General features: G+C 33.8%; 1 protein-coding gene across 3 annotated transcripts; it reads right to left on the bottom strand.

The window, feature by feature from the left end:
- Positions 1 to 1,067: 1,067 nt before the first annotated feature.
- LOC139495804 (uncharacterized) lies at positions 1,068 to 10,136 on the bottom strand. Of its 3 annotated transcripts, XM_071284176.1 has the most exons (10): positions 9,979 to 10,128; positions 9,283 to 9,399; positions 8,101 to 8,400; positions 7,582 to 7,701; positions 6,206 to 6,508; positions 5,234 to 5,455; positions 4,593 to 4,709; positions 2,954 to 3,076; positions 2,513 to 2,610; positions 1,068 to 1,141 (listed from the first exon to the last, which is right to left on the bottom strand). In XM_071284176.1, the coding sequence occupies exons 1-10, from the start codon at positions 10,025 to 10,027 to the stop codon at positions 1,121 to 1,123; spliced, it is 1,470 nt and encodes a 489-aa protein (XP_071140277.1). In that variant the 5' UTR covers positions 10,028 to 10,128; the 3' UTR covers positions 1,068 to 1,120. The 3 variants fall into 3 exon arrangements, with proteins under 3 accessions (XP_071140277.1, XP_071140279.1, XP_071140278.1); XM_071284178.1 differs by lacking the exon at positions 5,234 to 5,455 and having other exon boundaries at positions 9,979 to 10,136; XM_071284177.1 differs by lacking the exons at positions 1,068 to 1,141; positions 2,513 to 2,610 and having other exon boundaries at positions 4,589 to 4,709; positions 9,979 to 10,135.
- Positions 10,137 to 12,288: the final 2,152 nt, after the last annotated feature.

Raw genomic sequence — 12,288 nt, forward strand, 5'->3', positions numbered from 1 at the left:
TTTCCATATCTATTTTTTACTGACAAGTACCACATCAAATATATCAGAACATAGACAATTAATAGGGAGAATCCTTACACTTTTCAGCAACTATAGAATATACATGCCCCACCCAAGGAACCGTTTAAAAAGTGCATTTAACACTTTTTTTTTTAGCCCCAAAAAAGTCCCAAGATTATTTCGCATCGCTCCGCTCGGCGAACTTTAAAAAACTTCGCCCCCCCCCCCCCCCCCTTTCTAAATTCCTGGCTGGATCCGCCCCTGATCATGCAATAGCATTAAAATATATATTGACTTTTGGTTCTGCTCTGTTCCTAGGATAAAAAAAAGAATGGTCAACCTAGATCAAAACGTTTGATCTTAAGGATGAATAGCTCACATTTCGTATAAATTCAAACAAACAAATCCTAAATCTGACAGTATTAAGAAGGTTGATTTTTTTGAGAGACAACATAGTTGTAACGTTTGGAGAAAATATCGAGAGAAAAAATATCTCTCTCTTTGTCGACTTCATTGTTCATTTATCCTTTATTCATACATGAGTCTGATTTGCTACAGGAACTTCATAGGAAGTCGAACGAAAAGCTGCTATCAGTATCCTTTAACTAAACTTTCCGCTTTCCGTTTCGTGCATGACTATATTCAAGTATTTGTATAGTATTGCTATATTCAGTATATTGAAACATATATATCCAACGCGGAACTTAAAATAATATTTCATACCATAGATTTGGAATTCCTCAAGTATCAATCTTTAAATCAATCTTATGCGAAAGTTTAAAAAAAATAGTTTAAGCTGGTTTAAGAAGCAATATCAGATAACAACAGAGACAATAGGAAGAATATTATAAAAATAAGACGATATAGTATAATTGCCAATAAAACTCTCCACAAGAGATAAGACTAAATAACACAAAAATTAGCAACTATATGTCACCGTATGGCCTTCAACAATGAACAACACCCATATCACATAGTCAGTTATGAAAGGCTAAGATATGACTAATGTAAAACAATCAAAACGAGAAAACTAACGGCCTACTTTATGCACAAAATAATGAACGATAGACATAAAAAGAGATATCTAGTTCTTGAGGTATATTGTACTAAATCAAAACAGTCAGTTCTGCGTCTTGTCCTCCTGAAAGTATATAGAGAAAAAAAGGAAGTACTAGAAAATGTATTGAGTGAGATATGAGAGAGGTTTAGCTAGCTATAAAAACCAGATTTAATCCATCATTTCCTACATAAGAAAAGGCCTGTACCAAGTCAGGAATGTGACAGTTTTTATCCATACGTTTGATGTGTGTGCGATTTCTGTTTTGCCATTTGTGTCGGGAGCCCTCGGAGTTCGGTATTTTTGTGAGTTTACTTTTTCTTTTATAATTTATAAAATGTAAACAAATGGAGATAGTAGTATATGTCAATTCTAGAGTCTCATTGTCACTCATACCACATCTTCCTATATCTATATACAGACAAAAATAACAAAAAGGTATCTATACAGTATCCATTCATTTATTTGTATACTATATCGCGCTTTATATCTTCCCGACTGTATACAAGTGTTATATGAATTACAATACAGGTTTAATATCAACTCTAAATTCTTGAAAACAGACAAAAAAAACCCATTATTTTGTCATAAGCATGCAGCCACTTATTAATAAGAACAGATCAATGTGTAATCATATGTGTCATAGGGTTAAACAAGCTCAAGCTTTTATATTAACCCGCCCCTTCTAACCTAGATCAGTAGAACATCGAAACGTACACACGTTGTTCATGATGTTCATATGATGTTCATATGATGAAATCATAATCTTTCAGTCAGTTTAATTGAAGTCTGGAGCTGGCATGTCAGTTAACTGCTAGTAGTCTGTTGTTATTTATGTATTATTGTCATTTTGTTTATTTTCTTTGGTTACATCTTTTGACATCAGACTCGGACATCTCTTAGACTGAATTTTAATGTGCGTATTGTTTATATGCGTTTACTTTTCTACATTGGCTAGAGGTATAGGTGGAGGGTTGAGAGCTCACAAACATGTTTAACCCCGCCGCATTTTGCGCCTGTCCCAAGTCAGGAGACTCTGGCCTTTGTTAGTCTTGTATTATTTTAATTTTAGTTTCTTGTGTACAATTTGGAAATTAGTATGGCGTTCATTATCACTGAACTAGTATATATTTGTTTAGGGGCCAGTTGAAGGACGCCTCCGGGTGCGGGAATTTCTCGCTACATTGAAGACCTGTTGGTGACCTTCTGCTGTTGTTTTTTTCTATGGTCGGGTTGTTGTCTCTTTGGCACATTCCCCATTTTCATTCTCAATTTTACACACACACACACACATAAATCAATTTTAACTATACTAAATGGGTCTCTGGTTTTGCATCCCGCGAGTTCTTTTTGAAAACAAATACACATTTCACACTATGCCCAACACGGTATAATAAAAAGCGAATACACCACAATACAAACAATAAAACGTTTTTTGAACTATATTAACTTTACCTCTTCAGTGTTGCATTGGCAAAGTGGACAGAACGAATTCGGGTCATACGTAATGCATTCCTTATGACAATTACGGTTTATAGGTGGACAAGTTAAATCTGTAAAAAAACAAACAATTTATCACATTACTATGGTCATTAAAGTACACATTGCTACTTAGGATGCTGATCTAAAAGGCTATAATTTCTTTGATAACACAAAAGTTTTTAAACCATTTTACACAAACACAAACTGTAACTACTAATTCCATAAAAGTCGTGTAAATTTGCACACTCGGGTTTAATCCGCAAGATAAACACTAGCAGTCACGAAACAACAAATAGTGTCGAAAGTTGCGGTAATTTTTTATAAAAAATCTTGAATTTTGCGATGATTGATTTTCTTATCCGCCAATCTAAAAATCTAACAATATGAGAAATCAAGTCTGTGATACACTCATACCTGTTGTGTTGACATCGGAAGTGTTTAAGTCTACCGTAACGTTAGGACACTGACAAACAGGACAACCATTTACTCCTAGCTTCACACATTGTGTTCCACAATCAACTGGCAGAGAAACACATCCTGACAATTAAATATATATAGTAAATCTTATATCTAAGACTACTTCTGTTTTGTGGAAAGGGATTAATATAAGTTGAAAAACTTGTTTCCAAATTCACTATAAATAAATACGGTTAAACAAAACTACTACTGTTTTGTAGTATAGATTATGGTTTCGTTAGTTTACAAAATTTTCCTTTTATCTTACTGACTGATGATTTCCTTTCTCAGCATGACAGTAGATTGATATAAAAAATTATCGCTTTTTTGTGCATTTTTCCTTTGATCTTTTGTGATAATTTTTCATATCATGCTACTCGCTTGAAATGGAAAAGTATCGCTAGAAACTGAGGAGGCACGTGGTGTTGCTAAGGAAATTGACATGACATTGACATCGTCGTCATTGGAAAAATGGCGATAAACAGATTATCATTGGTCGTCTCAACGATAATCTATAATTAATTAATTATTGCTATTTTGCGCATTTTTCTTTTGATCTTTTTTTGTGATAATCTTTCATATCATGCTTCTCGTTTGAGATGGAAAAATTATCGCTAGAAACTAAGGAGGCGCGTGGCGTTGCTAAGGAAATTGACAACGTCGTCATAGGTAAAATGGCGATAAACAGATTATCATTGGTCATCTCAACGATAATCTATAATCATTGAACTACACAGAAATGTTTCAGAGACTTAGTTTATAATTATCGCTTTTTTACGAAATTTTCTTTTGATCTTGCTGACAGATAATTTCCTTTCTCAGTTAGTCGAGTGATATGAAAATTATCGCTAGAAACTAATGTGGCACGTGGCGTTGCTAATGCAATTGACATGAAATTGACAACGTTGTCATAGGTAAAACAGCGATAAACAGATTATCATTGGTCATCTCAACTCGATTGCTTCTCTCACTTTCGCTGTACTAGCGAGAAAATCACCCACGTTGAGGTGACTAACAATTATTATCATATACCAAACTTAATATCATTCCCTAAATTTTCTGTTCGGAAGATCACGTCCAGCAATACCTTAAATTTTATTTACTGTTAAATGACCATGACTGCACTTTTGATCAATTTGTATTACTTTACTGACACCAGATGAAAAAAGGGGGGTCAATATTTCTTGACACTTCAATACCTTGGATTTTTTACTAAATTCATTGCAGAAAATGTCAGCTAAATAGGGACAACTGTGATAGCTGTGTTTCAGTTTTGGTTATTTCTGTCTTTTGGTTGCTGCTACATTTGTGTAACATATATCTTTGTATCACACTTATATATACGTAACATATTCATGACTGCATATTCAAGGACCTCTTATCTTATTTACTTATAAATAATATAGTAAATGACGACAGAAAAAAAGTATGAAAATAATAGCAACAATATGTCACCGATGTTTAGATCAAACAAACAAATAACGAGGGCATCACATGAAGTCCAAACGCATCGAAACGGAGTTCATCGACATGGTAAGCGTCTGCTGCTTTGCATGCATCACCCGTCAAGCATATGCAAGGAATTATATGTACCTACTGTCAGTTGTTGGTACAGGTGGTGGTGTTGTCTTCTGACATCTACAGACTGGACAGTACGTCTGTGTATCGTATGTTCTACACTCGGTGGGACAGGACTTGTGCAGTGGTTGACATGCTGAAAAATAAAAAAAACACATTTTGATGGTTATAACATTAGTTATTTGCGAATACTGCGGTGTTATGTTTTTTTCTTCTTTTTTTTTCTGCAATAATCGGCACTAGCAAAGATCTTTGTCAGTGACGAACTGAATGAACTGCAGTACGTATTTTTTTCTCTAAAATTAATAGTTTTGGAACAAGCATGGATAAATTTCAGTATTTTGAAATATTATCTGAATGCTTATAAATGAAAGTTTGCTGAAAAATTATCCTTTATCTTCTTGGCGGTAACAGGTTAGTGAAAAAATGAGACGGATGCGTGTCTTTGAAAACGATTAAAATGTTGATCAAATTGACAAATTGTCAATATTATCAAAATTTAAATAATTGCATAAAATGCATAATTAACAACTTGTCGAAACAATAATCATAAATTATAAACCCAGAAGATATTAAATTCCAGAAATGAAGGCTTTGTGTTTCAATGTGTTTCATTAATAACTATTCACTCTTAAAACAAATCATAAGCTAGTTCCTTACTGGGAGCCTTATTTTGTGACGAATCAGTTGTTGATAGATGAGTTGTTGTCGATATTGTTGTCAATTGTATTGTTTCTGCTGTTGTTGCCGATGTTGTTGCTACTGCTGTTGTTGGGGCTGTTGTTGGTGTTGTTGTCTGTGGACATTCACACAAAGCACAAAATGTTTGACGGTCAAAGTTCAGACAATGTAGGGGACAGCTATCTTCGATTGGTAGACACACTATTCAAGATAAAATGATAAATATAGAGAAGTTATCAATCTAGCTCGTTCCACTTTCAAGACGAAGATTCGTCGGCATACATTTCAATGTCAGTGTCACTGTGTCACCCATATTGTAAATGAAAATAATCATGAGATGCGTAAAACTAGTAAGTGATACGTGTGATTAAATATCGTTTTTTTTTCTCATTATGAAACAATTTTCTATATTAACAGCTTGCAGAGACTCAAACCATCCCTCCTGTTTTTCATTGACACCAACGAATATCATAGAACAGTTTAATGTTTTCTCAGTACACCAAATTATTAAAATAAGCTCCTCAAGATCAATACTGATATAATGAAGATAAAACCAAACACAAACTTAAAACACTGTCCAGCATATGACTACATTTTAGGTTAATATTTTGATATTTTAAAATGGCAATTCCGAGGACACTTTGCCAAGAATCGTCTTTGCTTCGTGGTTATATGTTCCTCCGTCTTTAGTTTTCTGTCTTTTAGTCGATGTTTGTTGTCTGTCATTGTGTTGTCAGTATGTAAACTTATGAATTCAGAATATCGTATAAGTATCGATAGATATAAGAAGATGTGTAGTGCCAATGAGACAACTCACGATCCTAGTCACAATATATGTAAAAGTAAACCTTTATATTTAATTAGAGGTCAAAGTACTGCCATCAACACTTAGCCTTGGCTCACAACGAGCAGCAAAGGCCTTGAAAATGACTGGTTTATTTTGATACATACCTCTCCGATTTTGACCTTTTGATATTATTCCATTTTGTTCTGTAGCTTTATTGTTCACAGCTAACGTTGTATGGTGTTCTGTTGTCTCTATCGATGTCTGTTGAGTAGCAGTAGGTAGTATCCATTTATTGGGTGTTTGTTGATGTTGTTTGTTGGCATGGTTGCCATTTAAATTTGTCGTTGGTAACGTTGTTGGTTCATTTGTCGTTGGTAACGTTGTTGGTTCATTTTTCGTTGGTAACGTTGTTGGTTCATTTGTCGTTGGTAAACTTTTTAGTTTTTCTGTAACTTTCAGTGGTCCAACTTTGAATGAAGAGTATGCGTTTAATCAGAACAATTTTAAACAACGATTTTTTAAATAATTATCACGCTTGTGTACTAATTTGTATAGCAGGCATTTAAGAATTGAATGCTTCTTTTTGTAACTTCATTGGGGTGAAAAAGCATTGACCGAAGTACATTTTGTATGAAGCGCCACTGCTAAAAAAATACTAGAAATGTGCGCACGGTCAACGCTTTTACAACCCTATGAAGTTACAAAAAGTAGCATTCAATCCTTATAATTACATTTTTTTAGCAATGATCATGAAAACACGAATTTTATTATTGTTTTATTTAATTCGCCTGTGCACTTTATTGTGGGACCACGTGTTATCATGAATGAAAAGTTTTATTGAGCAATGCAATTGCTTACGGAATAACACGTGATGTGCAGTTAGCCAATCAGAATAAAGTATCATAATGAAACATACATCTAATGTAATTATTCAGTTATATTTAGTTAGGGATGTTTAATCCGAAGCCATGTGTATGGTGGGCCAGTGTCACGCTCTCTATATGTTAAAGCACTTACAACAACATCGAGAGACCCGTATGTGGCCGGTTGCAAGGATAAATGTCTATTCTTAATCCGTATAACCGACTTTTCTAGTAGTAATAACAACCCCTTATTCTTGTCTATTACACACATATTTTCTTAAAGTTAATATGCACGCAATATTGTATTTAAAACTAATGTAAACATCAAGTACTAGACTTTTCCTGTAATCATGTGCATCCTGCTCGAAATCACACTTTCATCTCCTCGTTGGGTTAGCAGGGGACTTAGATTAACGGATGGGGTACTTATATTAAATTGAGAATGGAAATGGGGAATGTGTCAAAGAGACAACACGCGCAAATGTTAGTATTATTACCTGTATTTTATCTGAGTTTACCTGTCAAAAAAAAATTCGCACAATTGTAATCAAAAGCTGAGTGCAAAAGTAATGATTTTGCGCAAATAAAATGATAATGCGCGCAAACGTAATGCACTGGGTATATATGTATTAAGCAATTAAGTAGTCATTTGTGATCATTTCTGACTTAAATTTTACCTTTGCATGCACATGTAATGCATCCAGACGATGTGTCTGTGAACCAACACACCGACGGGCACGAATAGTCCATCAGTGGGCACTGACCGGGCAACATTTGCTGCGATGGCTGGAAAAAGGCTTTAAAAAAAGAAAAAAATATATGAAAATGTGCTCAACACACAGTGTTGATTCCCTACCCGTGTTCCATCTTAGTAATAACCCATATAGAAAGTTAAGAATGTCATAGAGTATGCTTATGTAGAATGTATTGCCCAATTATTTGCTGGAATTGTTTGCGTTTGAAAAGCTAGCGAGGTTTATTCAAGACAATTACAAATTTAATATAAACTCATTCACAACGTGTATTCAAAGCAAATTATCTAAATAAATTAAAATGCCTCTTTTCGTTTCTTTTCTAGTGACAGGGTTGCAATTTCTTTGAACCCATTGATTGTTACCTTCCTTGAAATTTAATATAAAACCTTTTTTTGGGGGGAGGGGATACTGGTACGAGTCGACTTTTTCTTGGCTACTTACAAGAATGCTGAGGTTGGCTGATGCCGTTAAAACTTGACATCGTCTTTGCATTGTTCATACCACCGTTTTGAAGCATTGGAGAGGGCGATTTCATGCCACCTCTGCCACCAAAAGAATAAAACCCCGATAAGCTTCCCATTCCAGTAATCATATTATTGTTTGACATAGAAGACCACGTGCCTGATGCTGTCCCGCCATTGGTTATCTGTTTCAGTGAGTATTCACCTCCGGTCTGCTTTATGGGTTTGTAATCATCCTTCATCTTAGCCATAGCCCCTACCATGTACTCTGTTGTCGATTCTATTTAAACATATTGTAATTTTTCATTTATACATACTACCGTATAGCGGGTTATTTTCGTGGGTTGTAAATTTTCGCCTATTTACGCGGATAGAACAAAATCGCCAAAATAAATACCGCCAATTACAAAGTGCAAGGTCTTGAGAAAAGTTTTGAATACGCCAAAATAATAATCGCCAAAATATTTCGTATACCTTATTCAATGAAAATCGCGAAATTTTACACTCGCGAAAATAACCCTCTATACGGTATATATTTCAGTTGTTGTCATTTGTTGATTTAGTTCATAAGTGTTTCTCATTTGTAGTTTTTTTTTTATATAAATTAGACCGTTGGTTCTCCCGTTTGAATGGCTTTACGCTAGTCATTTTTGGGGCCTTTTATATCTTGCTGTTCGATCTGAACCAAGATTCCGTGTTGAAGACCGTTCTTTGACCTACAATGATTTACTTTTACAAATAGTGACATTGATGGAGGGTTGTCTCATTGGCACTCATACCACAGCTCCTTAAATCTTCCTGAATTAGAATTATCACTAGGTTTTACTTTAAAGGGCAACACGACGGGTCTGCTAAGCCTTCCGGATCATATACGTTCACTCCGGTTTTTAGCACTGTAAATACAACAAACGCTTTTCATTGTGTGCCGATAGGCGGACGAAATATTATCACACTATTAGTTTAGTACCACTAGGAAATGAAGCATTGGTTTTCAAATAACCTTTTGTTCCTTCAAAATCTTAATGAAATCAGCTAAAATATTGCAGGAATCTGTCTGAAAAGGCGAAAATTTCCCTTTTCAATTTGTATGTAACGTAACGTAGCAACAACACAATTTGTAATGTAATGTAAATTTAAATCAAAGAGACATACAATTCCTTACCATCACATTTACATGTGAAACAACCCCTAACTAGTTTATAGCAAAAGGTTGGACACATGTAAATAGTTTTACATTTGGAGATATCTCTCGTGGAAAATGAACTCTCGTGATAATAACCTGAAATAAGAAGATCAGGTAAATGTATGGAGTAGAAAAACATACACGGGTCTTGATAAGGGATAGGAGATCATTAATTTTGCGTATTACTGCATTTTTTTTTATGTCTGGTAGATTGCTTATTCTGTGAAATTGTTTATGTGAATGTAGTATTCAATACTCTACTAAGTCGCTTAAATGAAACGGATAACAATGTATACATTTGGTGAGTCGAAAAGACTTTTCTTTATTTTCCTGTGGCAAGAACACGAATAATTTAATATTCTTACAAGAAAAAATATAAATGACAAAAGCCGAAAATTTTAACTCAATGGCACTCTCTTTTAATAAATGTAAAACTATAAAACATTTCTTGGTAAAAAATGGTTTTCGAGATCGATGGATGGCCATTGTGACATCGCCGTTTTTTTAAAGAAAAAACAAACAGGAGACTTGATGTTTAGCTTTGTACATACAATATATATTAACTGTCAGCCGGGAAATGACTATTTCGCTTCCTTTAACGTATATTCTGTTCACTGCATACGTTTTTATAATTGCGCAACAAATGATATGTTTCAAAACAAATATAAAACTTACCAACAGTTCCCGTCGCAAAAAGTAAAACCGATAAAAGAAAATATTCCATTTAATCACAATTCTTAAAAAGATGATAAAAATGCCAAACTCAGACCCTTGGTGTAATACAGGGTAAATGTTGTTTACTTTTTTTTACATACATGAAATTGCAACATATTGAATAACGGAATAAGACAAACATTTAAAATCACCTGTTGTTTTATCACAAGGATGTCATGTTCAGTTAGCTCTGATAGTAGAGTATAGATGTCCAGGTATGATGTCCGGTTAGTTCGATAGTAGCTATCATACACATTGCATTATGAATTCACGAAGCGGAAAGTATAAGCCTGGTAAAATTTTCCTATTTAGAAGCAGCCGAGAGGAACAATTTGACTGGAAGAAAGGGTGTCTCTAAATTTTGAAAAATAAATGATGAAGGACACTAACCTTTTTCTCAACTATGAGACTACAGACAAGATTTAGTTTTTATTGGCTTTTCAATTTTGCACGTTTGTCCCCTCCCTTCAGTTAAATTCTTCTCCACTGTTAAGTTTGAAATCACTACTACATGATCTGGATGTGAACGAGGAACATTTGAATATGTCAATAGTAACGAGAAATCCAACTCAGAATAAATCAATATTACCTTTTAGTAAACTAATATGCGTGCAATTACTGCTAATGATATTTTTATGTATAAATTTGTTTTTTCTTAGTAAAATCATCTTTTTATCAAACATTTATTATATTTTTACCTAGCATCTATTTCAATTTCAACTATCGAACATAGATTATTTCTACCTAACATTTGAAATTGCTTCGTTACCAAGCATTGGGATTCATGTCTATTTATATTACGTCCAGTGGCAAATACTTCACGCATGTTTAGGACAAGAATACATTATCAATTAAAACATTAGGTAGGTCTTGTAATAGGGATCGGTTGTGATGTAGGGCACGATACTTAGTTTCTAACAGGAAAACGTTTTTAATAAAATTGATCTTGCTTCATTTTGTTTTTATTTAGAATTAATATATCAACTCGGATACGTATATTACGCATGCGGATACATATTATTATGGATAGCAATTGATGGATAAATGTTAGTTAATTTGAATCATAGTATATTAGGACAAGGATATTGTAATTTACTAAATATAAATAGTTATATATATTCTTCCGAGGTACATGTATAATCACCTAAACATTTATATTTGTTCACTTGTAGAACTGGGCTAACCGGTATTTAAAATTAAAGAAAAAACAGACACGGCTTTCTCCGCCTTATTTTTAGACCTTATGTCGAATTTGAAATTTCAGTACCAGTATCTATGACAAACGAGACGATTTTACATTTAAAATTATAAATTCCCCCCACCTCAGTAGCAATATACCAACTTCACCTGCATATAGAGTATACATTTCACAACTTATTTGGTAAACGAGAGCTTGCGGCTCCTAATCAGACTTTGTAAAATGTCACCAGTGTCTGAGCAGAAAGTTGATGGGTCAGGGGTAATATGTCAAAGAACCTCTCGTCATTTTCTACAAAAAACAGTTCATCAAAAGGTACTAACACCTTAATGATAAATTTTCCGTGTCAACTTCACAAATAATACAAGATTGTCTTGAAATTTAGATTCTGGGTACTGACATTGTTTATCATCTTTTTTTATTTGCCTTTTTTAATATTACTTTTACTGTTTAAGTCTGGTTTGTGTATATTCCGTCATTATGTTAGTGGTCTATGATAATTATCGTATTCTTGTTTTTCATTTTTGCTAATGTGCTTTGTCTATATGTCTTTGTATGTTTCTTTGGTACATATATGACGTGGCTCTGTACTTATACACCCCTTCATTGTGTTATTGTACTATGGCAAATAATACTAAATGTGTGTATTCTTGTTTTTAATTTTTGCTTATATGCTTCGTTTATATACCATTTTGTACTTCTTTGTTACATATATTTGTCTTGTTTTTATAGTGATTAAGATTATAACACAATGTTGACTGCTGTATCCCTATTTTTGTCATTTTTACTAATTATGTCTGTTTGTATTGTTCACACATTGTTGTCAATATAATAATGGAATTTGATGCGACTCTCATCCAAGATGGCCAGCAGCGGCGGACTTAGTTTAATATAAGAAATCTATAAGGACAATACATACAAATGGATACTTTTAGAGAATAACTGAATGGATTGAAATCAAACATGGTACAAATGTTTCTTTTGAGGTGCTGATCAAGTTACTTTGTAGCTAAACCTCTTGGGAATTAAAAAAAAGCATATGCAAGTATCACGGTGTAAGTATGGCGTTGTAA

The sequence above is a fragment of the Mytilus edulis genome, chromosome 11, assembly GCF_963676685.1.
Source record: "Mytilus edulis chromosome 11, xbMytEdul2.2, whole genome shotgun sequence".
Taxonomy (NCBI): Eukaryota; Metazoa; Mollusca; class Bivalvia; order Mytilida; family Mytilidae; genus Mytilus; species Mytilus edulis.

Coding starts and splice junctions, on each gene's coding strand:
- LOC139495804 (XM_071284176.1), bottom strand. CDS start 10,027: ATGGAATATTTTCTTTTATCGGTTTTACTTTTTGCGACGGGAACTGTT. Junction 8,401..9,282: donor TTTCACATGTAAATGTGATG/GTAAGGAATTGT, acceptor ATGTTTAAATAG/AATCGACAACAGAGTACATG. Junction 5,456..6,205: donor AAAAGGTCAAAATCGGAGAG/GTATGTATCAAA, acceptor TATCTTGAATAG/TGTGTCTACCAATCGAAGAT.